This window comes from Pagrus pagrus (assembly GCF_965226575.1).
Source record: "Pagrus pagrus genome assembly, chromosome: 15".
In the NCBI taxonomy this organism is placed as follows: Eukaryota; Metazoa; Chordata; class Actinopteri; order Spariformes; family Sparidae; genus Pagrus; species Pagrus pagrus.
In genome coordinates, this window is record NC_140199.1 from 12,296,672 (window position 1) to 12,324,651 (window position 27,980).

Here is a 27,980-nt window from a genome sequence, read left to right on the forward strand (position 1 = left end):
AGTTCACATTCCCGGACAGACATTTGCAGTAGTGTCTGATGCCTCACATGTGCAGCAGATGGCGTAACAAGACAAAGAGGCGTCAGTGGAGCTGCTGATCGGGAGCACAGAGAGTCTCTACACCTCAGCATCCTGGCTCTCCGGCTATGCACCTGCAGCCTCTCCTTGCAGTCTCTCCCCTCCTCCTGTCCTCCTCATCGCCGGTCGGACAGCGGTAGTGCGCACTGAGCAGCGGGAGTGCGCAAAGCGGCAGGCATGCACCTGGAGAGCAACCGCCCCGCCAAGTCGTCCAAAGGCGCAGCCGAAGACGCAGCGGCACGCAAAGCGATGCTCTAACAGCAGGGATACAGCAGCAGAGCACCGGGCGGATAACGGAGCCGCAGCATGGGCGTGGGAGAGAGGCACAGCCGAAATGAAAGCGATGTAATCCCGCGGACATAAGAGGGGGTGGTGGGGGGAACCCGAGTAGCGTTTGGATCAGAGTTGTTCCGGGTGTATTCTGGGGCTCGGTTTGGTGTCTTGCTCTCAGAAAATTCAGCAAACACAGTACTTTTTTTTTTTCCTGCCAGCCTCCGCTTGGAGATTTAAAGGATGGAGAAGGGCGCACAGCATCAGCCACAGCTGTCCAAAAGCGCAGAGAGTCCTGCGGAGGACATCTCCAAAGTGCACGACGAGGAGCTGCTGAAGTGGGGCAAAGAGGAGCTGGTGCGGCGGCTGCGGAGGGCAGAGACGGAGAAGAGGGGCGTCATCGTGGAGCACGGCAACCTAATGCGGGAGGTGAACCGGAGACTCCAGCAGCACCTGAACGAGATACGTAGTTTGAAGGTGAGAGGGGCCCCTGGGAGCCAGGTTGTAGCCGGGTGTCGGGCGTTTTATACCGGTGTGTAGGCCACACTGAACAGGCTGATCTGGACCTGTGTGAGATATGGCCACAGTTACATACTGTCAGTGAAGGGCAAAATGGTCACTAAATAATAAATGTTATAAACTAATTAAACCTGTTGAATATGGGATATACAGAGTGCAGAATGATAGATGCAATATATTCATCATATATCAAATGTAATTAAGATTAAATGGCTTAAAAATGCTGATATTTCGCCAATTTTGTCCCAAAATATGGAAATATTCGCTGGTGGAGTCATCAGGTAGACATGGATAGATGAAACGTTGATTGTGTTAATAATATTCCCAGCTTCATGACACACAGGTGCAAATAAAAATATTAGAATATCATGGAAAAGTTCATTTTTCTCCATAATTGAATTAAAAAAGTGAAACTTTCATATATTCCAGATTCATTATTCATAAAGTGAAATGTACCAGCTGCTAGTGCTGGAAAAGGAAATCCGCATCTCCATGCTGTTTGGAGATGCTGATATCCTTTCCCAGCAGCACTAGTAACTGGTTTGCTGACCATGGGATTACTGTGCTTGATTGACCAGTCAACTTGCCTGACATGAGCCCCATAGAGACTCTATGGGGTTTTGTCAAGAGGGCTTCCATAACACCTCAGCAGTGCCACAGGCTGATCGCCTCCATGCCACACTGCATTGGTGCATTGAACGTACTTTTCAGAAAGGTCGCCATTTCTGTATTATAAATCCTGTTTTTGATTGGTCTTATGTAATATTCTAATATTTTTGAGATAATGGATTTTTGATTTTCCTGAGCTGTAAGCCGTAATAATCAAAATGAAAACTAAACGGGCTTAAAAACATTTAACTTGAAGTGTAATGAATCTGGAATATATGAAAAGTTTCACTTTTCGAATTAAAATGAACCTTTCCATGATAGTCAAAGCTGCAACTGACTTAGAGCCAAATTATGAGTCAAATAATCAATTAGTTGATCACCAGAAATGAATCGGCAATGGTTTGTTTTGACCGTTTAACAGTCCAAAAGCCTAATATATTACATTTACTGTCCAATACTCACAATTGAGTTCATCTCAAAACACAACTGCATGATGGGAACATTCCTCTCACTTCAAATAACTACATGATCTATCTCAGGAGGAATGTGGTTGCAACGCCTCACTGTGCTGCTCTGCTGTGTGTGTGTTCAGGATGTGAACCAGAAGCTGCAGGAGGACAACCAGGAGCTGCGAGACCTGTGCTGCTTCCTAGATGACGACCGGCAGAAGGGGAAGCGGGTGTCGCGGGAGTGGCAGCGTCTGGGCCGCTACAGCGCCGGCCTGATGAGGAAGGAGGTGGCCATCTACCTGCAGAAGCTGAAGGAGCTGGAGCAGAGGCAAGTGGAGGTGATCCGGGAGAACCTGGAGCTCAAGGAGGTGTGCCTCATGCTGGAGGAGGAGAGGGTTGTGGCTGTGGCTGGAGGGGGAGGAGGTGGAGGTGTGGGCGGGCAGGGAGGCCTTGGTCGCAGGAGCTCCATCGACAGTCAGAGCAGCTTGTCTCAGGGTGGAAGTGTCCCGGCACCTGGCCTGCTGCGGGACGTCGGAGATGGCAGCAGCACCTCCAGTGCAGGGAGTACAGATAGCCCAGATAACCCCCACCTCAAACCCCCTCTCCTGGGCTCCAGCGCCAGCCCTGGATCTGGTTCAAGACCCGGAGACATTTGTGAATCCACAGGAAGGAGGCACAGCTCCACACCAGAGTACCACACCTTCCCTCAGTCCTGCCGCCCCCGTGGGGGGTCTCTCACCAACCTGGACCCCCGAGACCTTCGGGGACACAGCCTAGAGAAACACAAGTCTCCCACCAGGCTACCATGTGACTCCCACCCCAAACCCTGCAGCTCTGACCTACTAGCCCAGAAACAGCTATTGATGTCAGGGCAGGCATCACCAGGCTCTGGGAAGGGCTCAGCCAAGTCCAGCCCAGAGCTGAGTCAGAGACACCGGCCGGTTCACAGTGGGGGGATATGCTGTGGGAGTCCCGAGGCCAAGCAGGCAGCGATGGGGACACCAGAGCACATGAGGAAAGCGAGGGTGATCGTGGGTAGTCCAGAGTCTATACGGCACCACCATCACTATCAGTACAGTCCCGGGATAGAGCACAGCAAGGGGAGGTATTGCAGTGGCTCCCCTGACAGGGACGGGGGTCAGAGGAGGCCAGCGGGAGAGGAAATAGCCCCCCACCACCAGAGTCTGTACAACGGTAGGCACAGGGTAACTCTTATCTTGTTTTTCAATTCATAACCCATTCATGGCCCATAATAACATCAGTGATCTGGCTTTGAGATGATGGATATGAGACTGTTTATTGCACATTATTGCTCTCTTGCATTAGGACTCTCACGACATACTTTTCTGCTAATTTGATACCATCACCATACTGTGGTGCCGATTTCATAGCGACAGTCACAAGGCAATTGAAAGTCAGAGGTGCATGTAGACGAACCGAGCCAGGCTAGCTGTTCCTTTTTTGTGCTAAGCTAAGCTACGAGCTGCAGCCACCAGTCTTCTCTCGGCTGGGGATTTTTTCTGTGCTTTGATGACCTTGATGTATTGCACGTGGGGAAACCCAAGGTTACGTATGTCCACACAAAGTTTCAAGAGCTCAACTAAGCTTAGACCAAGATGGGAGCCAGACGTACAGTCACGGACATTCATAAACACACACACAGAGCTCTTGTGGATGCACCGGCTGTGGCAACAGTGAGGGAGATGTGTTCTCATTTGCGTGTGCTTGTAAGGAGTGTGAGTGATGCAACCCAGTCTCCAGGGCGTGTGGCTTACACTGGTACCCTCGAGGTGTTTTCAGGGCGAAGATGCACACACATCCACTCCGGAAGTGAAAGCAGAGAGCGACAGTGTTTAAAAGCACACGTGTGAGGTGGTTTTAAACATGTGCGTACAAAGAGAGTGTGTTGTTGTGTGTAAGAGCTGCCTCAAAGCTGTCCACTCATTTTGATTAGCTCACATTTGACAGTTGCTCAACTCTTCTGAAATATTCAAGCCGATCTCTTCCCAAATGCACACCATAAAAGGCTGCTATTTGACAGCAGAGGCCGCACGTGCTTTGAAACAACACATGAAATACATTCGCTCGGCTTTTAAGCTTGACTTAATTTTTTCTGGCATTAAATATTCCAAAGGACTCCCCCGTGGTGTTTTTGGTGTAGACGTTTCTCTCTGTTTATGTGTTTCTGAGTGTTTACTTTGAGTGTGACGAGTGTGACTGAATTAATGTGTTGTGTTCAGGGACTGCCTCGGTTCACTTCACCCATCTCTTCTAACCGTGGAACACAATTTACTTTAAGAGGGTTTTGGGGGCTGTTATCAAACAAGAGGCTTTAAAGATATAATAAGTGAGATTTCTGCTTTAAATTGCCTGAAAACGACAAGAACATTTTTGAGTTGTGTACTTACATTTAGGGCTGAAACGATTACTCAAGTAAATAGAATAATTTGCGATGGGCAAAGAGAAGACAAGGGGCGGAAAAAAGTGTGGGACCATTTCAAGTTGAAACGAAAAGATCAAGTCGTTACTCATGCAAGTTTGACTGCATTTGTGTTTATTTGCGTTACCAGCAAGTATTTATTTGCCCCAAACAGCCAGATGCCCTTATTCTACACAGAGAACAACGGCACAATCAAGGATGTGTGTCTGTGTGTTTGAATTCAGGTCAACCTCTCAATGAAATCATTACTCAACAGAGATTTTGGTGTTCTCTCTTCTTCCCCTCCCCTCTCCTCTCAGTAATGTTATGTTCATGAAGTACATTTCCGTTCCAGCTCCAGTTGGCTGTCAACATTACAGAACATGAACAACCGACCATGACGGTCCCCTCTGCGGATCGCTGCTGCAGTCAGGTTGATAGAAATGACATTCTGTGTTTATAAGGTGTTTAGTATTTAAGGTGTTCGGGACATCCCTTACCTCTGTAAGAGCCGGCTCTATGTCTTTCCTTGTTCATGCAGGTTTTTCTTGTGTGTGTGTGATCATCGCTTGTTCATGAGTAATGCTTTTTTTGCATTAGGTCTGGGAAATGCTTAAAGGAACTATTACACAGCAGAACCCTAGAGGGAAACCAGCATGCACCAGTAGGAGTCAAACATTCATCAACCAGCTGCTGGTTGTACTGTAGCACAATACATCCACATAATAGGAAGAGGGTTTGGCTACAAGGCTCGAGAACAGCTTCAGTGCTCCTTGTCTTAGATTCTACAAAGTATATCGAACTCTGTAAAAGAGATGAATAGCATGGGGTCAGGTTGCTGGCCCTCTGTCTACAGGACAGGTACATGAGGGAGGAGTTGTTGAATTCTAACTGTAATTGCTTGACTTTTTCTTGGCGAGGGGCGGTTTTCCAGTTGCCTTGTTCATCAAAGCAGGCTCGCATTGTAATTATCTCCTGTATTTGTCTCACAGTTGAAGGCTTACCACTGCCTTGACATTAAATAAAGTAAAGGTTGGTGGTTATCTTCAGCTTCTGGCAGCAAAGTAAAAGCACAGAAGAGAAAACTGTTGGGCCTCCTGCTGTAACAATGAACTGATGATTACTATATGTAGCGGATCACCATGGTGCTACAGCTGAATGTAGTGAGCGCTATTTAAATACACAGTATACAGATACAATAACATTACTTTCCATTTTTATGCAGATGACTCCCAGCTTTATTTCTCATTTGATTACAGTGACACAGCAAACATACAATCCTGTCTCACGGATGTAAAAAACTGGCTCTCAAACTTTCTTCGGCTAAACACAGAGAAATCAGAAGCCGCTATCATGGATCCCGACCCCTCCAGCACACACCTCACTTCGGTTCTCTGTCCAGTTGCATCAAATCCCAGTTTAGAAATCTTTTTTTTTATCTTTGATAACAAATTTTACTTTGACCAGCAGCTGAATAAAATCATTCAGTTGTTATATCACCAAATTAATAACCCCCTATGAGCCTGAATGCAGCATGGGATCCTCTGGCAGAGGACTGCTATTAATTAATTATCAAGTAATACCGAAGTCAAAGCTAAAAACCGAGACAGAGCTTTTGGCATTAACTACTGTTACAACATGGCCTGGGTGAGTACTCTCTTTTGATTGGCTGTTCTCTGTTCTAAATGAATGCGCTATAGCCTGTATAGTGTCATTGACGTCCGCTGGCTGCTGACACCTTAATTTTAGAATAAATTAAATGAAAAAAATCTAGAAGTAGCCTACACTGTCCCTCTAAATACAAGTGATCATCTTACATCCCATTAGCTATTCAACTCACTGTGTTACCTGTGTAGCACCCTGCCTGCTGATGTGGTGCCTGATGGCTGTGTTGGTGAGTGTGTGTGTGTATGTGTGTCCGCACAGTAAGTGTTGCTGCTGCAGCGAGGCTATGCCCGCCCTATCTTATAACATGGAGTTGCTTTTTGAGAATTATCAATGAAAACGATGACTTTGATCTTCCTCTACCCCCGCTGAAAAAGCGAGAAAGTGGGAGGGAGAAAGAGATGGAGGGAAGAAAAGGAGAGAAAAAAAAAGTCCCTTCACCTGTTCTCTTCATGTCTGTGACATATTCTACAGATATAGACATTATAACTGTAGTGACTTGGACATGCTATTTGGTGCTACAACATAATCAGGTTAACTTGCAAGATGGCTTTGCGTAGCATAGCAACTGGAGCGATATAATGTTCTTAACACCCTTGAAACTCTTTGTTCCTACTGTACTAAGCCTCGAGGCTCCAAGTTAGAGGTGAGAGTTGACGTGTTTTTGTATTTCCCGCTGCATCACAGACTGTCTGTATCTGATGCTGTTTGCTGGAACATGAGCTTGTCGCTGCTGTACTATGGAAGTCCAGCAGCAGTAATGATTTATATAGTGCTGAGTGGAAGCGCTCTATATTACAGCTGAGGCCATGGGAAATGGCTTTGTACCTTGCAGGATCCCTGACTCAGCTGTTACCTGAAACAATAGTGGCTGGATGTACTGTAGCATAAGCTGAGATGATGCATGCGTATACATCAAAAGGCCATTTGCAACACACTATATGCTCTCAGTAGAAGGTTTTCTGTGTCATGGTTGGGTACACTGGTAGGGCAGGTTTGGTTATTAGGAATAAATAATTGCCAACAGCAATTATTAAAAACAATAGTGAATTGATTAATATACATTTTTTAATCACAGGGCACCACCCTGGAAACAAAGGACCAATAGCCAGATGGGAAAACAGTCTCAAAAAGGGGTGTTCGCTTTAAAATGTAATTATTTATAAAGGAGGACCAGTGAAGGAAATGAATCCAAGCACTGACCATCACAGCCAGCCGTTAACACGATACACATATATAATATCACAGACAACTGCTTTGTACAATATAATAGAATTTATTCATCATCAGAAAAACGAATCAATAATACTAAATAAATATAATAATACTTCAGTTAATAAATAGCATTTATCCAACTTCAGCAACATTACAGTACGCTCAAGCATCAAACAAAACATGCATGTGGCGTATGTGTGTGTGGGAGGGAGAGAGACAAGATGGCAGACGTGATCTCTTATCACCTCACGCAAGAGTCTGAGCAGAGGACACCACAGACATGGTAATGGAGAGTTCATGGAGCAGCTCAGGTATTAATTTCCTCACTTTGAAACCAAAAAAGAATCAGCAGATCAGCAGAAACCCCCCAGATGAGGTTGTCAGCTTGTGTTTTAGGAACTTGTGATGCACAGATTGCACAGATTAATCAAAAACAATATCAAAATATGGATTTAAAAATTAGCTTTCACCTCTTGTTGCTGCCTCCTACACAGCCAGTGTAATTCATTCATTCATTAAGCCTGCACCAAGGCCAGCACTTTTACAAATTGAGGTCATTAACTTCTCTCTGCACTGCTGCCTTGGTGTGCTAAATAATTGAAAAGGCCCCGTGTGATTTTCTCCTTTTATAGTAGTGCTGGGAGTATCAATACATGATGTTTCCAGAACTCTTACAACCCAACAAGTTTGACCGGGCATGAGTTGAAGATGTCTTTTCATGAGACACCCCTGTATTACACCATATGATTTAGGACACAGGATATACAGTATTACTGCACAACTGAATGATGATAGTGCTTTTAATAGAGGGGTCACAGTACTGAGTTTTCAGTAATGACCCATGCACCGGGCCATTAAAATTCCTGCACTGTGTAGTCTTGTGTAGTCATGTTTTGAAGAAGTGCTGTGACTGCTGTGTTTTCATGCCAGTTGGGAACCATCGCAGAGTTAAAAATACCATCATCAACAAGTGTTGATGTAGTTCCCACCTCCAGAGTAGCACTGGGCTGTGTCGTGAGTGAGAAAGTAGTGGTGACTGAACTGGAAGATATCACCCAATAAATTTGAATAATTCAAGCATGTATTTGCATGATGTTTAAAAATGTCTACATCGCGAGAATCAAGCTATTACAATATGCACAAAAAAGGTTATTTTCAGTCAAATGTTAATTATATGTAGATGATCTAACTACATTAGCTGTCCGTGCAAACTGTGATGAGAACAGTAATGTGGCCTGTTTACCTTGATTGAAAAGGCGTTGTCCTATGCACATATATATGAAACAACAAATATATACAAATATTTTATGGGTGGGTTAAACAATAGAGTCACATAAGAGTCTAGATTCTTATCGCCATTAATTCAGAATCGATTCACAAATGTCACAAATCAAAAAGCAGTGAGTCCTCTCATGTTGCTGTAACCCTCGGGACTGACTATGACCAGTGAGTGGGGAAAAGCAGCAGCACGTTCAGTCAACAGCCAGATAGAAGCTTGAATGAGCTAATAACGCTCGTACCTCTGAAAAATCACTGATCCACTTTGTTTGTCCGGGAAACTCCTTCTCTTTTGTTTAACATAACCTTTTAAAGTTTTATTGTTTCTTCAGTCAATGCCCCTCTCTATTTGTGACACCTCAGTTGTTGTTCTAAACAACAACCTGACACAATAGCAGTTTGAATAATAATAAGCGCTTTTGAGGCTTTTGAAGGTTAGCTAGAGTTTTGCACATTTTGCAAGATTTCGCTACTTTCTATTTCAAACAGTCGCAGCATGGCTCCGCGTGGCTGGCCGTGACTATCTCGTAGCAAACGTATAGGAGAAGTCTGTAGATTAGGTGTGAAGTTGCAATCTGACTTGCCAGAGTCACTACTTCATGACCCCTTGTGGTGTAAACTTCTGTAAACTTCATTTACGTGGCTTGAAAAGAATTTTGTGAGCCGTAGTTGTATCCTTCCTCTAAAGATGTTCACTTTCAGAGCTGTTCTGCCTGCTGCAAGTTCAGCCTTTTGCCCGTTTATGGTAATTTTTCATTGGAATGATGTCACTCATGGACATGGACAAGTCAATGTGTGTGATAAAGAGGCATCAAGCACGTTAGGTGATTGTCTTGTAATGTACTGATTTCCAAAAATTGCAGCACCATGATACTGTCGTTATCGTGGGCAAGGTATCAATTGCATCGAATAGCGGGGAACTGTGTGATTCCCACCCTTACTGTATCCACTGGAGGACCGGACTGAAAAATGACTCTTAATGAGGTATCATCTTTGGTTATGAGAGGTGAAGCCCAGCTGGTGTTGTTGCCAGCCCTGGGTGGAGCTGTGCTGCTGAATCAGATGGGAAGAATTAGAGTGCAAAACTCATTAGGCTCTGCAGCAGACTCCAGTATGCAGTGGCAAGTCTGCATGCACCCACACATGCACGTGTTAACATACACAGTCGCACACACTCCAAACATTATGCAGTTACACGCTGAAGCACGTGCTCACACATACGGCGAGTATACACACACTCTTAGCGTCCTCATCAGCAGCATGAACACACTTTTACACATTCTAACGTGTATTCCTCAGAGTAGAAAGTACCGTACCAAACCTCAGGGTGCTCATTAGATGGGTGACACTCTCCTCTATCCATTCATACACAACTATTTGTGGTTCGTGTGGACATGCAGGCAGTAAAACCCAATTTCAAAATGCTTAAAACTGTAGAAAAAAATCTCCAAAACAGCCTGGAAATTAAGATATATGGCAAGCCAAGCTAAGACAGGCAGTGCGTAAAACTTGAAAATAAAGGGAGTAAAGATCAGAAAATCACATGACATTGCTGATGTGTTTATCCCATCGAAGTGTATGTAGATCTGAAGTGTTTGTGTTACAGCAGCCGTCAGAACTGAGCAGTACTGTGGGACCTTTCAGCATCTTACGGGAAATTAATCCTGCATCTGAAACCACAACGGCACCACAACAGCTCTTTAAAAGAAGCCATAACACTGCCATAAAAGGTTAAGTGGGTTAGCCGTGGTGTTTAAATGGACAGAATCATTCTCCATTCATGGTTTTCTATTAGCACTGGAGATCTGACACACAACATGCCCTCAAGCCTGTTCAGGTTTTGTGGTTTCATGTTTAAAAGCTCTCTCTCTCGCTCTCTCTCTCACCCACACACACACATACATACATACATACACACACACACACACACAGGGCTTAAGGGCTCCATGTAACAAGCTCCCACTGTTCAGATAAGCCCATTTAGGCAGCGCTGGTCTAATTGAATTTGTCTGCTCCAGACTGAAATGAGTGTGATTTGTGAGGTGTGTGTTTCTGTGTGTGTGTGTGTGTGTGTGTGTGTCGGTGCCTAACGTGAACCTCAGCTGCTTCGGTGTCAAACTGGAATGTAATTTGTGCTCTCCAGAGACTGTGTGAGGGAGGCATGGAGCTGGCAATGAGGTGCTGTGTTCGTCCATCTACATATTGACATTTCCCATCCACCTCGTCCAGCCACCATATACTGAATCTTTTAAAAGATTTCCTTTTATGAGCAGTAATCCTGATTTACATTCAACAGCCTTTCCTTTAATATGCAGAGTATGTTGTGTTGATAAGTGTACAGGATTTGATGTTTGAAGTAAATTTGGGTGTATGGTTCATCTTTATGGTTTCACACTCAATTGTACACATGAAAAGCTGTTAAAGTGAACATTCAACATTTTGGGGAATACGCTTATTTGTTTTCTTGTAAAGCGTTGGAGGAGAACATCATTACTACTCTCAGGTGAGTGAGATTTGAAGATAGCTCAGAGGTTATTGTTGTTTCCCATAGCGCCATGGATCTTGAAAACAGTCCCATTGTGATGGAAATTCTGTAGAGATGGTGGCCTTGTGGTGATGAAGAAGATGCCAGGAGGCCTGATGCAGTATTTGCTGACAGGCTTGATCAAGGAGAATAATAGCGACCGGTACAGTGTGCCAACCACTACTATTCTGAAGAGCATTCTGATCAGTAGTCTATTTAACCTTTTGCTGGATGTCCATGTTTACTTAAGAGTGTGCTATACGCTATCTTTGGGTTGACGCACATGCATTCTGTACACAGACAGAATAATCAGCCTAGTCTGAGATGTGCTGCTTGGTGAGAGACAAATGTCTCCAAGGACGGATGGAGGGGTTTGTTTACTTCAGTCTTATCAAAGGCAGCTGCACTCAGCTAAAAGAAACAGCATAGAAGAAGGTCACGAACTGTGAAGGAAAATTCCTTCACAGTCTCCTTCTTGCACGGTCACTTAGTTTGTGAGGATGGCCTGCTCTAAGCAGATTAACACATGTGCCATATTCCTTCTATTTCTTAATGATGGATTTAACTGAACTCTGGAGGATGTTCAGTGACTTGGAAATGTTTTTGTATCCATCCCCTGGCTTATACTTTTCAATAACCTTTTCACAGAGTTGCTTGGGGTGTTCTTTCTCTTCATGGTGTAATTGTAGTCAGGAATACTGATTAACCAGTGATTGGACATTCAGACACAGGTGTCTTTATAAGACAATCACTTGAGACACATTCATTGCACTCAAGTGATCTTCATTTCACTAATTGTGAGACTACTAGCACCGATTGGCACCCACCCCTACTCTTCACCATTGTTACAGTCTCTTAGAAACTGTAATAAGTTAGTCCCAATTTCTGTGGACATTCATACAAAAGGTTGCACTTATGAATCTTATATTTCAGTAATTACTTTCCTATCCTTTCTTACCCTTCCTGCCTCTGTCACTGGTTTGACTCCTGTCTGTTGCCCACAAAAGCTGTAAAGCACCATAGCTCTTATCCTGAGTCAATAGGTAATGTGAGGTCAACAAAAGGTACAGATTTATGAAGAGATACCAGTCATCACATTACATCATCTAAACTGTAGCAAATTGCTCAGAGGATTTGTGGCTCTTACATCACAGCCAGTCAGTATCAGCCAATTTAGGAAATGAGAAAGGCCTCTTTTGTCATCATTCATCTGCTGATGGACCCAGAGTTAAACAGGCTGAGTCCTCTAAAATGGCCTGTCTGGATCTGGATCTGATGTGTGTGTGTGTGTGTGTGTATGTGTGTGGAGTGGTGCTTTTGTTTGCTTTAAAAGGGTCAGGTATGGTGGTGTTGACTGCAACAGATGGCCAACATGCATGTTTGTAGGATCGCTGCAGTATTTGTTGGGCTCAGCTGGTCCGGGCACACACTACTGTGCATGGGCAGAAAGTATCTTCGTGGCGGGCTGAACATGCACACAGTCAGTCATCTAGCTTCTGTCAAGGGAGTACATAACGTATTATGCTTCGGCTGCTATTAATAAACACAAGCCACATACCTCTGGATACCTGCAGCTTTTGGACTGTCACTAAAATAAACCTGAGTACAAACATTTGAAGATGCTCTTCGAACTGCTTATACAGATATAGCCCCAGTATTTAAAATGTCACATGTAGCATTTTAAAATTACTGAGTCATTTTCATATTCAGATGAAGACATTAGTGGTACACCACGGACAGTTGGACAGCCATCACTGACAGGTAGGTTGTGTAGGATGCTTTTTCCTCTACAACACGCAGAGGTCACCTTTTTCCAGATGAAAACTGATGCTTTAAAGGGTCAGTTTACCCACATAAAGAACATATTCCCACTAAAGGGGGATTTGTAGTTGTATTTAAGGGGTTATAGAGAAACTACACAGCATATGCAATCATCTGCTATGGCTATGCATCTTTTGCCACTTTAGCCCCAATTTTTACATTTATTAAGAGACACACATAAGGGCTACAGTGGCAACAGAGAGACTGCATTAACAGTATTGCCTGGGCAGGCAGAGCAGGATGACTGCTCAGTGAACTTAATATCCCCATTAGTGTGTTTATGCACACCCATATAAACTACTTTTGAATCAAACAAACCTTTTTAAGGGTTAGGGTTAGGGTTACAGATGATTAACGAGTTCTCTGATTCCCTGATCTCTGTTTACAGCCATCGAAAGGCAGCAGGTATCTGTTTCATCTGCAGTTTGGAGTGATGGTGTCATTGTCAAGCCACAATTGCGTAGGGCAGATGTGCTGGTACAAATGTATGCAAATAGCACCAGACTATTGCAAAAATAACCGAAAATACCCACTGAAATCTGCTGTCTGCAGTTTATCTGAGCTGCTGTATTAATGTCTGACAATGGAACTGTTTGTGCCATGCAGGAGGTCTCCTTGTGTTAAGATAAGATAAGATGATCCTTTATTGATCCACAGAGGGGAATTTTAGAGTTGCAGCAACATACAGACAAAGTAGCAGGTAGATAAGATAGGATAGATGTTCAAATGTTTGAATTGTAGTTGGAATTTTAAAGGAGGGGCATTCCTGCAAGCTATTTGTATTGTTGTGTTGTTAAACCACATAGCATGCCTTTAAGAAAAGAAAACTGAATACCGAATGAGTTGGACCAGATGGTTTATGATGAGTATTAAGTCAAAGGCAGTGCATCAGAGTTTATGGTCTAATATCTTAAAATCGAATTTTAAAATGATAAAAAAAAAATGATGTCATCATCAGCTCCATTGCCTTCTGTGGAAATTTGCATCAGCTACACTATTCACATAGTAATTACTCTGTGTGTTGTCCGGAGTGGACTGAAGATGAAAAAACAATACTAGAATACAGTACAAGGAGTACATGTGCTTTTTTATCATACAGATATGCTAATACAGTTCATGTATGTCTGTTTACATGGTGTTCTGTCTAGATGTTACTGTTTCACTCAGTTTGAGAAAAATACCAAGCGACATTTCTGAAACAAGAGGCTCCATCTTTCTTTCTCATTAGTGTCCCTCCTTACCACAACACTGACAGTCGCCTTGCACAGCAGCAGGCAATTTGCTCAGGTTTTATTTCATTGTTTAACTACATGTAGCCATGTAGTGTGTACTTTAGAAGCGTAGTATTGCAAATAATAATAACTGGTAATGGAAAAACAGCAGTATGTTTTATTTATATGATTTATTTTGTTGAAGAATCCCTAAAATAGATAAAAATAATTCACAATATAAGGATTCTGACCTTCCTCCCATAATGCATTCCAGGCTCAATGGGTGGGGTTTTATCTGTAGGATGAGCCCCCATCAAAAAGGCTTTAGTGGGTTGAAGAGGATGATCACAATGAGCCACAAGCTAAATCCCTTCATAATCAAATGATCCTAATTCACCAACAATGGGAGATCTATTTAAGTGGCTCTGAGACAACATGTCCCCCTGCCATCATAAAGATTTCTCTGAATCATGTTGTAATGAAAGACGACTTTGTCGAGGATGCTCAACCTGACCTTTACATCCTCCAATATACCCACCTCTGCGATCGCTGACTGAAAACTGCAGCAACGTTCTAGGAATCCAGTTTTGCGATAGATATGGATCAGAGGGTGAGCTGCCTCTCAGCCAGTCCTCCATTACCTTACACAATAGGAGGGTTTCGTTAACGGATGGATGGATGTATACCTTTCATGACCCTCTTCTCTGGTCTCTTGTTACAACTTTTCTCTAACAAGTCATTTTCTTTATTCTAAAGCCAGTGTGGCTAGCTTTCTTTGTGTGGCTGGCTGGGTCAGTCTACACTGTCCACATCGAAACCGTGTGGGCACGTGCCAAGTTCTGTAATTGGGGCTACCTTGTCAACAATATATACTAATGCTGTCAATCTTTATCTACAATCCTGTTTGAATTTCATTCCTCATCCTTTTTAATGTTAAAATTTGAATGTTCCTTTTTAATATTTAAACATTTTTAAATGCTCAAATTTAGGCTAAGTATTATGCAGCTTCTCACCAGGGGTCTCAAATTCAAATTAGCTTGTGGCCACTGCTGGTTTTGTCATCTTGTAGGAGTAGAGCCGCACAACGAGAGCCTCATTAAACTTTTAGCACGGAGAGAGTTAGGAGAGCTGACTGACAAGACGATGGTGGAGGATTTGTTTTTCAAGGCGGAAAGTAAAAGCTCCTACTTGGCGATATTTTGGATTTAAACTCAGTCATAATAGAGAACCCGATAACGTTAATGAGGGAAAAGGAGTTGTTTCCTCACTGAGAAGTTGCAGGTGTGCAGCCTGTCGCCTGCTGCAAGCATTGGTGTATGAAAACAGCGTTTCTGTTAGTTAACAGTGGTGAGTATTCAACCCGGTATTATACCAAACTGTGTCCAGTCCACCCTGCTGACTTTGGCCTCTTCTACCCATGAAAAATCATTCAATGTCCAGTTACACTTTCAAAATAAAGGCACATAAACTACTTAGTTAAGGAAAAGAATATGGTTTGGCTTAAAATAACTGGTTCCTTAGAACAGTCAATAAACCCTGGTCGCCCTGGACAAAGTCCCATGTCTTAATGTCCTGACCAACCCAACCCTCCACCACAAACATTCTGCCTCTTTACATGTACCTGTTGTGCCTAGGCTAGGCAAACTGTCGCACTCATACGCTGTCCTCTGGTTAGTTGGCAGGTCTATTACATGCTTTGGTGTGAAACTGGGCAAGAGTATTACTTGACTCTGTTACTGTGTTGATGAAAGTGGTGCTGTGGACATTATACTGAATTAGAAGACAATAAGGAAACCCTGAAGAAAGTGATGAGCCTGCATAAATAGAATATGAAAACTGTGTTAGATCAGAAAACAGGAAGCTACAAGAATGTGATGAAACGTATTTTTAAAGCAGGGAAAACAGAAATAAGGCCTTCAAATACAAACCTTCTTCTGTCTGCAGTTGAGGTAAGTGTAGGCTCTAGCCAATATTTGAAAAGTTATGTTTCTTATGAATATTTTTAGCAGCACCCTGAAGTGCATCTAAACGGGGGATGATTTGATGTTCCAAGACAACATCTATCCTCCAAAATTACTTTAGAGGAACTTTGGAAAATGAATGAAGCAATAAGGCCCACCTCGCTTCAGGAGCTTTGGTTTTGTCATTATAGCGTGTGAAGAAAAGTATTTGAATCACACCAATTAAATAACAGTGACTGTAAAGTAATGCATGAACTGGACACACTGGCGTGAAAAATAGGTTGTGTGAATTGTCATATCCAATTATCTTCCTTTGTTTATCCATTCCTATCTAGTTTCAATTTGTTGATTCCATAATTTGACAGTTTAAAATCTGCTGCTGCAATGATGAAATTTCCCCAGGGGCATTATTAAACCTACATCTGATCTCATCTCCACCATGTGGGTGTGTGTTCCCTCATCCGGCAGCGGTTTGCTAGGATAAAGTTCTCGTATGGCAGAACAAAGGGAGAGTTCACTGGCTCTTATCTCAGTGTGAATTCCCCGTGGGGAGGTTGGAACAGACATTCATGACCCTCAGTGCCAGCTTAGTGCCCGCAATCTGTTCCCCCAGCAAGAGACAACTGGTATGTCTGCGTGTGTGTTTGACAGAGAACCGGAAATCAGATTCGGTGTGCGTGCGTGTGTCAATATGTTAGTGCATGTGTGTGTGGCAGAAGTCTGAGCTTCCATTTTTTCTCCACTGCTGAGACTTTTGAGCTGAATAGGGGACTGTGGGACGCTCAACAATGTGTGTGACGCATGTTGACAGGCTGACGCAGGCTGTGTGTGTGTGTGTGTGTGTGTGTTTGAAGAACGGTGAGTATTTACCTTGGTGATGTGTCATAACAGCAATGTGCCAAGCTGAAGGTCACTGCGTCTTTCAGGACCGCTGTGACTAACTCGAAAAGAAGCATGCACATCCCTCGCTCCCTCCTTCCTCTTCCCGTACTTCTTTCTCTCTTCTGAACCCTTTTTGCCCCATCCCATCGCACTCCCTTTGTCCTTATTCCAGTACTCTTCTTTTTTTAAGCGTTTACAAGGTAATTTATTGTCATTTTTAAAAAGAACAAAACTTTGAGTCCTTTGTGCCACATCTATTTTTTAAATGGAGTGTTTAAAAAATGAGGAGTCTCACAACCTGAGGAAAGAAGGGGGTCAGGGTCTGTTTCTTTTTTTGCTGATGTCGAGCAGTAGATCGTTCTCTGTGCACGCCTTTGTAAGATTGTTGATTTCCTCCCGATATGAACTCTTGTCGCTGTTTTATAATGCAGCCGATGTCGAAGGTGTCGTCCGCTTATTTCACTGTAGAGTTCTCTCGATGTGTGGGAGTGCGGTCATTAAAGAACCGGTCTTTTGTTTAAGGCTGTATCCACAGGCGTAGAGAAATATTGATAAATAACAGATAAAGCCAGTAATGTTGCACTATTTCATATTTGAAAGAAGCATGTGTGCATGTATGGCTTCCACATGGATTTCTGTTAATTATTTGTCTTTGTTCTTCACCATAATGAAAATAAACTATAACCTGAGACTCTCACTTCCTCTTCACTACCAAATCAAAATCCATGACACATATTGAGGGCACAACCCCTTTAATAATAGATAACATAACAGACCTAGGAGTCCCGAGTTCAGGTCGGTTCGCATTTTAAAGAAGCAAGCAACGATTAAGATATTTTCACAAAATAGATTGGAGGAGTAAAAACTATGCATTGCTTTTCAGTTTAAATAGTCTTGGAAAAGAGATTTTTGTCTTGTCACGTCATTATAGGCGACATTATGGAAGGTATAGTTCTGTCGTGTTTCATATGACTAAGCCTACAATTTAAACTATGTATTCCTATCTCATAATATATCAGACTTTGATCCTTTGTCTGCCTGCTCATCCTTGTGTCCAAGGCCTCTCGTTTATTTAAAAAGATCTTGGCTATTTAAATGTTCTTTTAAGGTTATTTGGGCATTTTGTTGAAAGTAACTAAAAAGTAGTGTAAAAAGTAATATATTACTGTACGCAGACAGTAATATTCTAACTTAATATATTACTTTAAAATGAAGGTAACTAGTAATATGTAATGTATTGCAGTTTGAAAGTTACTTGCCCAACACTGGCAGTAAATCTGAAAAATCACAAGATAGGCTTCCACCTGAGAAAAGGAACTTACCAGTTAATTACCACCTCAGAACAGTGACAATAAGAAAGTACACATTTGTATGTAGTAATCTTGAATATTATACTACATAGTGGATTATGTTGATGACATAGCCTGTCCTTTGTGTATAACTGTACTCGTACTCATCTTTCCTTTGACATCAAAGGGTTAAAAACACCTGCATCTGCTCCCTGTGTCGCAGAGACAGGCGGAGACCGGGTAAATGCATCTGTGTATGATTGTGTGTGTGTGCAGTATGTGTGAGTGCAGTTTATTCTCCAGGCTTTTAACGCTGCATTGTGTCAGGATATTCTAGAGGTGTGATTGGATCCTGGCTGAAGTGGCAAAGCTGTGAAACAGGGATGTGTCGCGGAGTAATCCACACACTTTTCATTTCCTGTTCCCGCTGTCAGTCAGCTCTCTTGTTTTTAGGTGCGTCAGTGCAGCAGCGTTGGGCACAGATGGTTGAGCTGCATTCAAATGGGGCCTGTTTAACACATGTACCTAATTATGGGTTTTCTATAATGAAGGCAGACGCAACCAAGTCGTTTTTTTTCTAAATTGAGCTCACAAAGTCAGTAGGAAAAATTAACACACAAAGGGCCCAGTAAACAAGGTGCAGCAAGTAAGCTTGAAAATGAGAGCCCAAGCCTGGAGGTGTCCTTTTCTTGTTGCTAGGTAACTGCAAAATCAGCTGTCAAACATGTTTTTTCACAAGTCTCTGTTTAGTTACAGGCTAAGATGTTAACACCTTGCTGGTGTCATAGCAGATTGTTAACCTCACTGAGGAATTACCTAACATCAACGACTCCAACCTGGATCTAATACAACATTTTACAGTTTGCAAACCAAACTTAACCAACCTTATACTTAAAGTTGCAATAATCCATATTGTTATATTAACAATTGATCAAATGGCTATGTTTAATCTTAAAGGTGTCTCCAGTAGTGATGAACCCACAGAGAATTACCATCTGAGTCTGCAGTTCCTGACCTGTCCAGCACCAAACAGCAGACAAAGTTAGATAGTTTAGCACACCGGTAGTTATTGACTCATATATTGCATGTAGATTTGATTCGTCAGGTCCTGTGGGTGGAATAGCTCTAGCAGCAGTAGCCAAGCTTGACACCAGAATGAATCAGGCCATACAGAAGGAATCTACATCATCTCAATTAGCTGAACAGGACTCTTTTCTCTTTTACAGCCCCGCATTCATGATGTCGGCTGATTGAACCAATGATTTTATACATAAAAGTCTTGCCTGCTGCAGATTTACTGTATGACGGGTCATATGGGGGCTCTTTTTTTATGAGCAAGTGGGTCAAGAAGGTGGTGGAGCCTCGCAATATCTGGCAGGAAAGCCATTAAGTGTTGACCCGAGGGCCTGCTGGATTCTGGGATGCTACAGTACAGCAAAATCGAGAACGTACGCACACACATGGATGCAGATGAACAAATGCAAGCACACATATGTGCACGATAACACACACACTGGTGAGATGGTCGGGGCTGTCAGCAAAGGTCTCTGGCAAAGTTCGTCTGAAGCTGGCAGCTTGCTTGGCCTTGATCTTGCACAGGCTGTGTGTGTGTAAATGTGTGTGAGCGTGCATGAGATTGTGTAATGTGAGGCTTTGCGTGTTTGATCAGAGGTCCTGTGTTAAGGACAGGTCTGCTAACTAGGCCAACAGCTGCTTCCCAGGCAATTCATCTTTGAAGACCCTTTTTTCCTATTATTTCAACGCAGGATCATTTTGCATATTCATGGAGCACATATTCAAGTCCACTGACCATCACACGCAAACGCACACCACACTTACACACTTTTTTTTAATCCCTTTGTAGACGCACACACATGAAAAATACAAGTGTCCAGGTGTCGGCTCCAAGCCTGCTTCACGTGTTATGTATTCAAATAGATGCAGCATATTCACCTTGTGTGTTTGTGTTTGTGAGTGTGTGTGTGTGTTTGTGTAGCAGCGTGGGTAGTCATAATTGTGCACAACAGAAATTAGACTTTGTTCGCTCAGCCCCCAACCCCCATTTGTGGTTGTGTGTGTGTGTGTGTGTGTGCGTACCCTTTCATATTGAACAGAAGGCCAGTTCTCTCATGCAAAGAGATCCTGTTCTTGTTTTTTTTTCGTATTTTCCTAACAAAACAAAAATGAAATTACAGAACAAACGCCCGGAAAACTAACACACACGCACTCTCCTTCCCTCGCTTCCTCCCTGACACACTCCCTCTCTCTTCCTCCATCCCCTCCTTCCTCCGTTCATCACTCTCTCTGACACACACAGTGAGGTGCATTGAAGCGAAGCAGAGCACACAGCTGTGAACCAGCCCAGAGGCCTGTCCTTCTGTGTGTGTTTGTGTGCGTGTGTGTGCGTCTGACAGCTTGGACCACTGAGACGCAACTACAGGAGTAAGCAGGTCAACATGAGAGCGAGGGCAGTACGAATGTTTGAGACAGATAAGTGGAGTAACACAGGTTGATCCAGAGAACTGTCAGCGTTCGCTCTTTAATTAGAATATTCATCATCTTCACACGCGCACACACACACACGTACACACACACGCACGGACTGGTTAAGCTGTGTTTGAGGGTTGATAAATGACCACAGTCAGTGGTCAGCCTCTCTTCCTCTCCACAGCTGCTCTGCCACATGCTCACTTGGAGTTGTACAACATGTACAGCACGCCTCTAGCTTCGCTGTGCTAAACTGGCGGAAACGGCTGGTTCTGCAGCAGCGTGTGTCCGCTGCAGTCCAAACACAATCTCCCCCCGGTAATCACTGACACGCTGGGTTTCGGTCATTCTGACGTGGGTGTGATGAATATGAATATTCCACATACACTGTTTAGCTTTGACTAATGCTAGAACACCTGTGACATACAAATGGCAGGCGTATTTTCTGGGCAATAGATCGATGATATACAGTATATATATATATTTATCGTGATAAGAGCTTGAGTTTATGAAGACTTACTCATCTGTTCAGTCTCAATTATTTAGGACAATCTCTTCATTTCTTACTGTCCAGCAGCATTTCTCTTAGCTGTTCTCTCTCTCTGTTTTTTTAAGAGCCAACTGCCAAAATCCTGTAAGTTGAAACCACCAGTGATCTAATACTGTAACCAAGGTGAATTGAAAAAAACAAAAAACAAAAAAAAAAACAAGCTGAACACAATGCAGGTGTATTCATATACAGGCCTGAGTAGATCACTGAAAACAGATAAAGACCCCTGCTGAGAGACAGCGTGAACACCAGCATTTGTGCAAATCAAATCAACATTCATGCTCAGCACATGGACAGAGAGAGGCATGCTTGGCTGATGGGTAAAACACCGACCGGTCTGTTTGACAGATAATAAGAAATCACCTCCTCTCGTCAAACCAAGCTGGAATCCTTGTTTCAAAAACGGCCTCTGTTGCTACAACAAAAAGAGCTGCTGGCATTGAAACAGCAGAATTCACGAGCGAAATAGATTACAGCTTCTTTTTTCTCTAATCGGTGTAATTATGTGTGTGTTAGACAGTTACAATATTTGCTGTGGCTGGCTCTGTTCCTACCAAACTGCCACATCATTCAGCTGCAACTGTGCTGCTGAGATACAGACAGGATCACAACTGGAGGCAGGAGGGAAAACAAGCATCTGCTTTACCTCGTCAGCATAGTAGATGAACATGTTCTCTGTGACAATTCATTCTTATACTTATTGCATACAGGAAGCTGGTCCGTGACTGAAAGTGATACTCCTCTCTTACCTGAATGCGTAAGAATTTTAAGACTTTTTTGCAGCCAGAACAGATTCAAACACTCTGACAGATCTGTGGTAACTGTCACAGAAAGAAAAGACAAGAGAGGATGATGGGTAACAGGAAGTGCTGGCAGTGGCTGCCCATCCGTGACAGGAATCAAAAGTGGATTGACAGAAAGAGAAGAGAGAGTGTGTCAGCGAAGCAGCAGTTCAGAGTGAGGAGAGAGGAGCGTGCGTGTTTGTGTCTGCCGGTGGATGAGAGTCACACGCAAAACACTCAATCACAAGTGACAGTGACCGCTGCCATTGATTTGATTATTCACTCTTTCTTCTTCTTTCTTTTTGCAGCTCTGATCTCTGCTGGCTGCTGCACCAACTCCTGTCGGACTGTAAACCTTTGGGAAAGGTGAGTCAACATGCACACGCTCACATGCATGCAGACAAACACTTGTGTCACCACTAAGCTGCTAACACTATAAAGAAGAGGTGAAAAATGAGGTCACTGTAACATTTTGGTAATAATCACTGGACACACGACTCTCTACCTGTATCTCATGTGTTGTGCAGAGACTCTGATGTATGAAGGTCCAGCACAGAGAGCAAAAGAATATAGAAATCTTGTCATTACAAAATCGTTAGCAGCACAGAGACCCAGGAGAGACTGACTTGTGTATCACATATACACAAACATATTCACTGCTCCGATGCGATCTTCTGTGAGCCATGCGCAAAGGCTGGCACGGGCCACTTTTGTGTAGGCGGTGACAGACAGCATGACTGCAGCAGTGCTGTGCAGTGTAACTGTTACAATGTATTTCCCGCCGTGAATATTTTTGTAACTGAAAATATCAGAGCAGGAACTCCTAACAGACTGTCCTCGGTTACACTCCCTCTGTGGGCAAACGTTTGGGCACATCACGTTTTAGATTCATATAGATTAATAATTTGTGACTCAGAACTCGAACAGTTGCTCCTCCTTCTGCTGTCCCTGTGGTGTAACTCGTAGCCTGATTACTTGTTTTGAGTGTACAGGTCAGATGCAGCCCCTCGGACCTCGCGCATGCAATGAATGAATGAATGAATGAGAGGACTGTAAGTGTGCAACTCGTTACATATACAGTATGTCTTGTAACGAGTCGCATGTTTAGAGCTGTTGAGCTCTGCTGGCAAGATGATGATGATGCCAACCTTGATAGAAAATACGGCATAAAACAAAGTAGTTTTAGCAAGTGGCAACTTAAATCTAACATTTTTGGATGTTGATATATTAAAAAGGTGCAATATGTAAGAATTTTTGTTAAAACACTCAAGAATCAACGACAATTATCAACAGAATGCAAATGAATAAGAGCTTTGAAGTCATTTCAGATACATTAATGTGTTACATACATATCTACTGAAGTTAGCGTGCTAACCAGGCAGCCCCAGCGCATCCTTTTTCATACAACCGCTCCCTGCTCCCAGTCCGAACCACTACCTGCACGGCTAACTGGGCTAACGAGCTAACAGCAGCTACAGATAGCAGCAGTCAGTGCTCATTCTGGTGATGTGCTGCCCCATGTATTCCGTTATTACCCAAGCCTGCACACATGATATAACCTTTTTCCCAGCTGAGCCACACCAAAAATCAGAATCAAATCACAAAGAGCACAAACATATCCTAAATTTGGCAAAACCATCAAAGCAAGAAGCTATTTGAGGAAAAATCTTTTTAAGGGACTCCCCATAATACATGTTCAGCTGCAGAATGTGAACTCGTCTTGAGGTTATTAACCCAAAATTCAGATAAACCACTGAGGACATGACCTCAGTGTCCTCTGTGGTAGCTACAGTTCTGACACATGGAGCAGTTTCAAGTGAAGGTAGCTTGCTGTATAGGAAAAAAAAAGGCAAATTGTGTGTGTGGTGTGCGCAAATGGGAGGTCACCCTGTTGTGACCCTTGCTTTAATGCACTGGCCGCAGGGTGAGTGATGGCGCTGGGTTAATATTTAATGATGAAGCAGGTCTTAATGGTGGAATAAATCAGCCTCCATCTTTTCCTGGAGAGGCAGGATCCTTACATTCTGCTGAGCACAGGCTCCACACACACATTTTAAAACACACACACACACACACACACACACACTCACAGACATGCATCCATGTGGGGTAATTGTTTCCTTTTTTGTCTTTCAGCTTTGATTCCTCCTGACCATGACATGCCTCTTGATCAGATGCTGCTGTGACAACACACACCCTAGAGAGAGAGAGAAGGAGGCTTATTAGCAGGATGAACGGACGGGAAGGAGAAAGGAGTGGATCGATGCATTTATGTATGGACAAATTATCATGAAATTCAAAATCAAGCAGTGAAGGGCGAAGGAGCAGAAACAAGGCGTCACAGAGGAGAAACACTGGAAACACTTGAACACTCTCTCTGCCCTGTCTGCTGCTGCTGCTGCTGCTCCTGCTGCTATGCATTTCCTGTGGACCACCAGAAAAGACTTGACTGTCGTTGTTCGGACGGGCAGAGGCTCATCCCTGCATTGCCAAATTAAAGAGAGGAAAAAAATATAAAAAAAGACAGCCGAGAATCTTTGTGTTGCCAACAAAATAGTCCTACCTCTTTGGAAAGACAGAGACCTTGTGGATGACAGAAGCTGTACACGGAGGAGTAACTTCTCACGCTAACACTGGAGGTTACAGAACGTTTCGCAATCACAATGCCAGTGATCATTTTAAAACTTATTACCAACGTGTGATGATGTTAACTGCTTTTACAAAGTCATCGTGGACCTGGAATTAAAGCACAAAAGGAGCTACTAACTATCCAAGAGAGCTAAAGAGTTTTCTGAGTTATTTAAAACACAGTTCTGTTTTATTACAACTTGGGTCTTATTCTTTGTAGCTTTAGTCGTTTTTCTATCATTTGTGGTGACGTGCTCACCAAAGTAACTGCTGAGATCTGGGAATATGACAACAAAGTCCATAAGGGCAAGAAACACAAGAGGTCAGACGGACAGACAAGTCTTAAACTTGTCAGATTAACAAGATTATCTAAACTACTTTGAGTGCTCCCCAAATGTTGATAGTTATCCCTTACTGCCCATGAAACTATGTTTACAAACAGGGATAACCTGCATTGACCCGCAATTGGTAGCAAGGTTGACCAGAGCTAACCCATGATGTTCTCCAGCTGCTCAACTTGTGGTTGTGCCAGCAACTGAGCACAAGCCAATGCTTTTTAAAGTCTTGCTGTTTTCAGCTCTCAGTTAATTTATTTGTATTTGAATCTCTAGTTAAGGTTTATAATTAAGTTTCACTCCTACTTCCCTTTTTTTTAATTTCCACCGAGTGCTGCAACAATTCGATCAGTTGAATGACAGAAACTTAACTGGTTTCTTAATCTTCTAGTATTACTGATTGTTGTCAGTCAGCTGACTGTCTGAAAACACAGATTCTTACATCACCTTAAAAGTTTCCCACTGGCTTTTATTGTGAAAACTGGCAAAACAACTAGGAGCCCAGTCTCTTGCCAAAGCGTGTAATAGACCCGCTAATCTACTAGAGGTCGGCGTGTGAGGTCTGACTGCTTGCTTTGTCTTGGCGCAAAAAGCACAGGCATGCACTGAGGTGCAGTACCAGCAGTGGGCAGAAGAACCTCATCAAGTAGTGTCGGTGCCTTTATTTTGAAAATGTAACCTCACGTTGCATGTTTGCTATTGCTCCCTTGACCACAGACACAGTGTTGGTTTGATTGGTGGGAAAGGCCAAATGCAAAAAGGGAAATGGTGGACTGGTGAGTCTATTACAAAGTGTGGCATGATAAAGGGTTGCAACTAGACCTGAACACATTTTGGCACCACTTTATTAGCGGATCATAGATTAAAAAAAGAAAAAGCTGTAATGAGCTCATTGAATAACCAGGCGCAGATGAAAGGCTCTTCATGCTATTTGAACAAGGCCTTTCACCTCATCATCCTGTCCTACAGAAAAACCATTTGAATGGTCACAGATGCTCCTGGCTCAGCCTGACATGAGGAGCACCACCTAACCTCTAAAACCTCACTGACCACTTGTGTTTCTTATCCCATCAGACTTTTTGGGAGCAGTCTACTTCACCAGAGCAACAACAATTGGTCAATTAATGGAAATTAAAACGTAACTTAGTTGCAGCCCTAAATTTGTTATACAAGTTACATAATACAATGTTACTATTACTGATAGTAATTACACTCAAAGCTACAACACTTAAAGTCAGGTTGTAATAAAGACAAATTACATTTTGAAGACCTCTGTCGAACACACAGTTTTTTTCATTGAGCATACAGTCAGTTTGACACAGCAGTTACCAGCACCGCTTGCAAACAAGTTCCAGTTGCCATATATGAAAGTATGCGCAGCTTCTGTGTGAAATGTTGCTCCTGTGTAGTCACGAGGCGTTTACCCAGGGTGCTACAACAGAAAGGGTTACACAGAGAACATATAGGGATGTACGGGGGGAATCTGAATGTTCTTGTTTAGCGGGAAAAAAAGGGTTAGCTAATTCTCTGCTCCTGTTTAGCTTTGTGTCAGGGTCCGTTCCTATACCGACAGTGTTATAGCCTTCTAAACCTTGTGTCAGCGTTCAGTCATATATATGGTGCTGTGTGTGTGCGCTTGTCTTAATCCGCAATCCTGGGTATCTAGACGTGGACAACAGGCCTTGAGCAACATTTTATCTTTGCATGGTAGGGAGGTGTGATATGATGTAGTTTGAAAGCTCATTAAATCAGACAGTGTTTTCATTCACGTACCTCGAACGGAGAGAATGGTCGATTCTGATTATATACTAAATAGGGAGAGTGAACATTAAGGGCTGGCAGATATATACCTGATACCTGTGCATCATGTATAAGCTTACATACAATTGATTTTTTTCATATGTTATTTCAAAGTGCTTACATCTAATGAATCTAAAATGCCTATTTCATGTAGTCATATCTCAACAATTAGAACACTTTCACCAACATTAGGTTGGAGACCTAATTAACCTGTTGGGCCACAGACTAAATAAAATGACAGCTTGAGTTTACCCCATACTAGCAGCTGATCAGAGATGTCGCTGCTGGGTAGATGTCAAAGACGCTAGCAAAAAAATGAACAGCTGCCTGCTTAAACTGTCACCTGCTACAGTTTTTTAAGACATTGATAACATTTAATTTATAAAAATGATAGTCTTCCCCATCAAATTTTGATATGAAAAGTCATTCAGACCTACCTTCACTTGAGCTATCGGTTGCATAAATGTGCTCGTTGTTAGAAGTAGAATCATCGTTTGAGTTTAAAACATACCTAAAGTTATTTATGATGGATTAAGTAAAGACATGTTGGATTTGATCAGCACATGCTTTCACAAACACACGCCTTCCAAACTTCCGAACAGAGGCAAAGTGAAATTTGCTGAAAGCATAGACCCGATTCAAGGTCAAGATTTAACACGAAATGACGAAATGACCTAGCAAAACAGAACTTGAGGTTTTTGCTGTGCTTCAGCAGGATTAGCATTAGAGGATGTCTGTCTGAACCAAAGTACGTCGGGTAATTTATGCCAGAATGTTCACTTTCTCTTTAAAAGCTCAGAGCCGCTGCAGGATTCTCACCTCCAGATGAAATCATCAAGATGTGTTGTCCCTAATAAAACAGGATGCTCAGGTGTGCAGGAAATATGACATTTTACTCTGTGCACACACACAGTGGGTCACAATAATATACACACATACACATACACATTTATCCTTAATCCATAGTCTATAACCTCTTCACCCTGTGAGTTTTTTTTTTAATTAGAATTGGTGACAGATGAACAAGATAAGTACAATAATATATTATCAAAGACATTTATGTTTTTAAAGGTCAAGAGTAGTTTATCTGCGTAGTTTTATAAATATATACCTACAGTTATTATTTTTGACTTCTTGGTATTATATAACTAATTATTATAACCAGAGATGTATGTATAAGCTAATAAAGTGTCTTTATGTAAAAACGA

At 42.7% G+C, this 27,980-nt stretch overlaps 1 protein-coding gene across 2 annotated transcripts; it reads left to right on the forward strand.

The window, feature by feature from the left end:
- The first annotated feature begins 114 nt into the window (after positions 1 to 114).
- LOC311270878 (uncharacterized protein) lies at positions 115 to 27,980 on the forward strand. Of its 2 annotated transcripts, none has more exons than XR_014624310.1 (4): positions 115 to 825; positions 2,069 to 3,130; positions 22,318 to 22,375; positions 24,146 to 24,175. XR_014624310.1 is itself a non-coding variant. In XM_084376097.1 (4 exons), the coding sequence occupies exons 1-4, from the start codon at positions 592 to 594 to the stop codon at positions 24,159 to 24,161; spliced, it is 1,359 nt and encodes a 452-aa protein (XP_084232223.1). In that variant the 5' UTR covers positions 115 to 591; the 3' UTR covers positions 24,162 to 27,980. The 2 variants fall into 2 exon arrangements, 1 of the variants encoding a protein (XP_084232223.1); XM_084376097.1 differs by having other exon boundaries at positions 2,069 to 3,119; positions 24,146 to 27,980.

Coding starts and splice junctions, on each gene's coding strand:
- LOC311270878 (XM_084376097.1), top strand. CDS start 592: ATGGAGAAGGGCGCACAGCATCAGCCACAGCTGTCCAAAAGCGCAGAG. Junction 826..2,068: donor ACGAGATACGTAGTTTGAAG/GTGAGAGGGGCC, acceptor GTGTGTGTTCAG/GATGTGAACCAGAAGCTGCA. Junction 3,120..22,317: donor CCACCAGAGTCTGTACAACG/GTAGGCACAGGG, acceptor TTCTTTTTGCAG/CTCTGATCTCTGCTGGCTGC.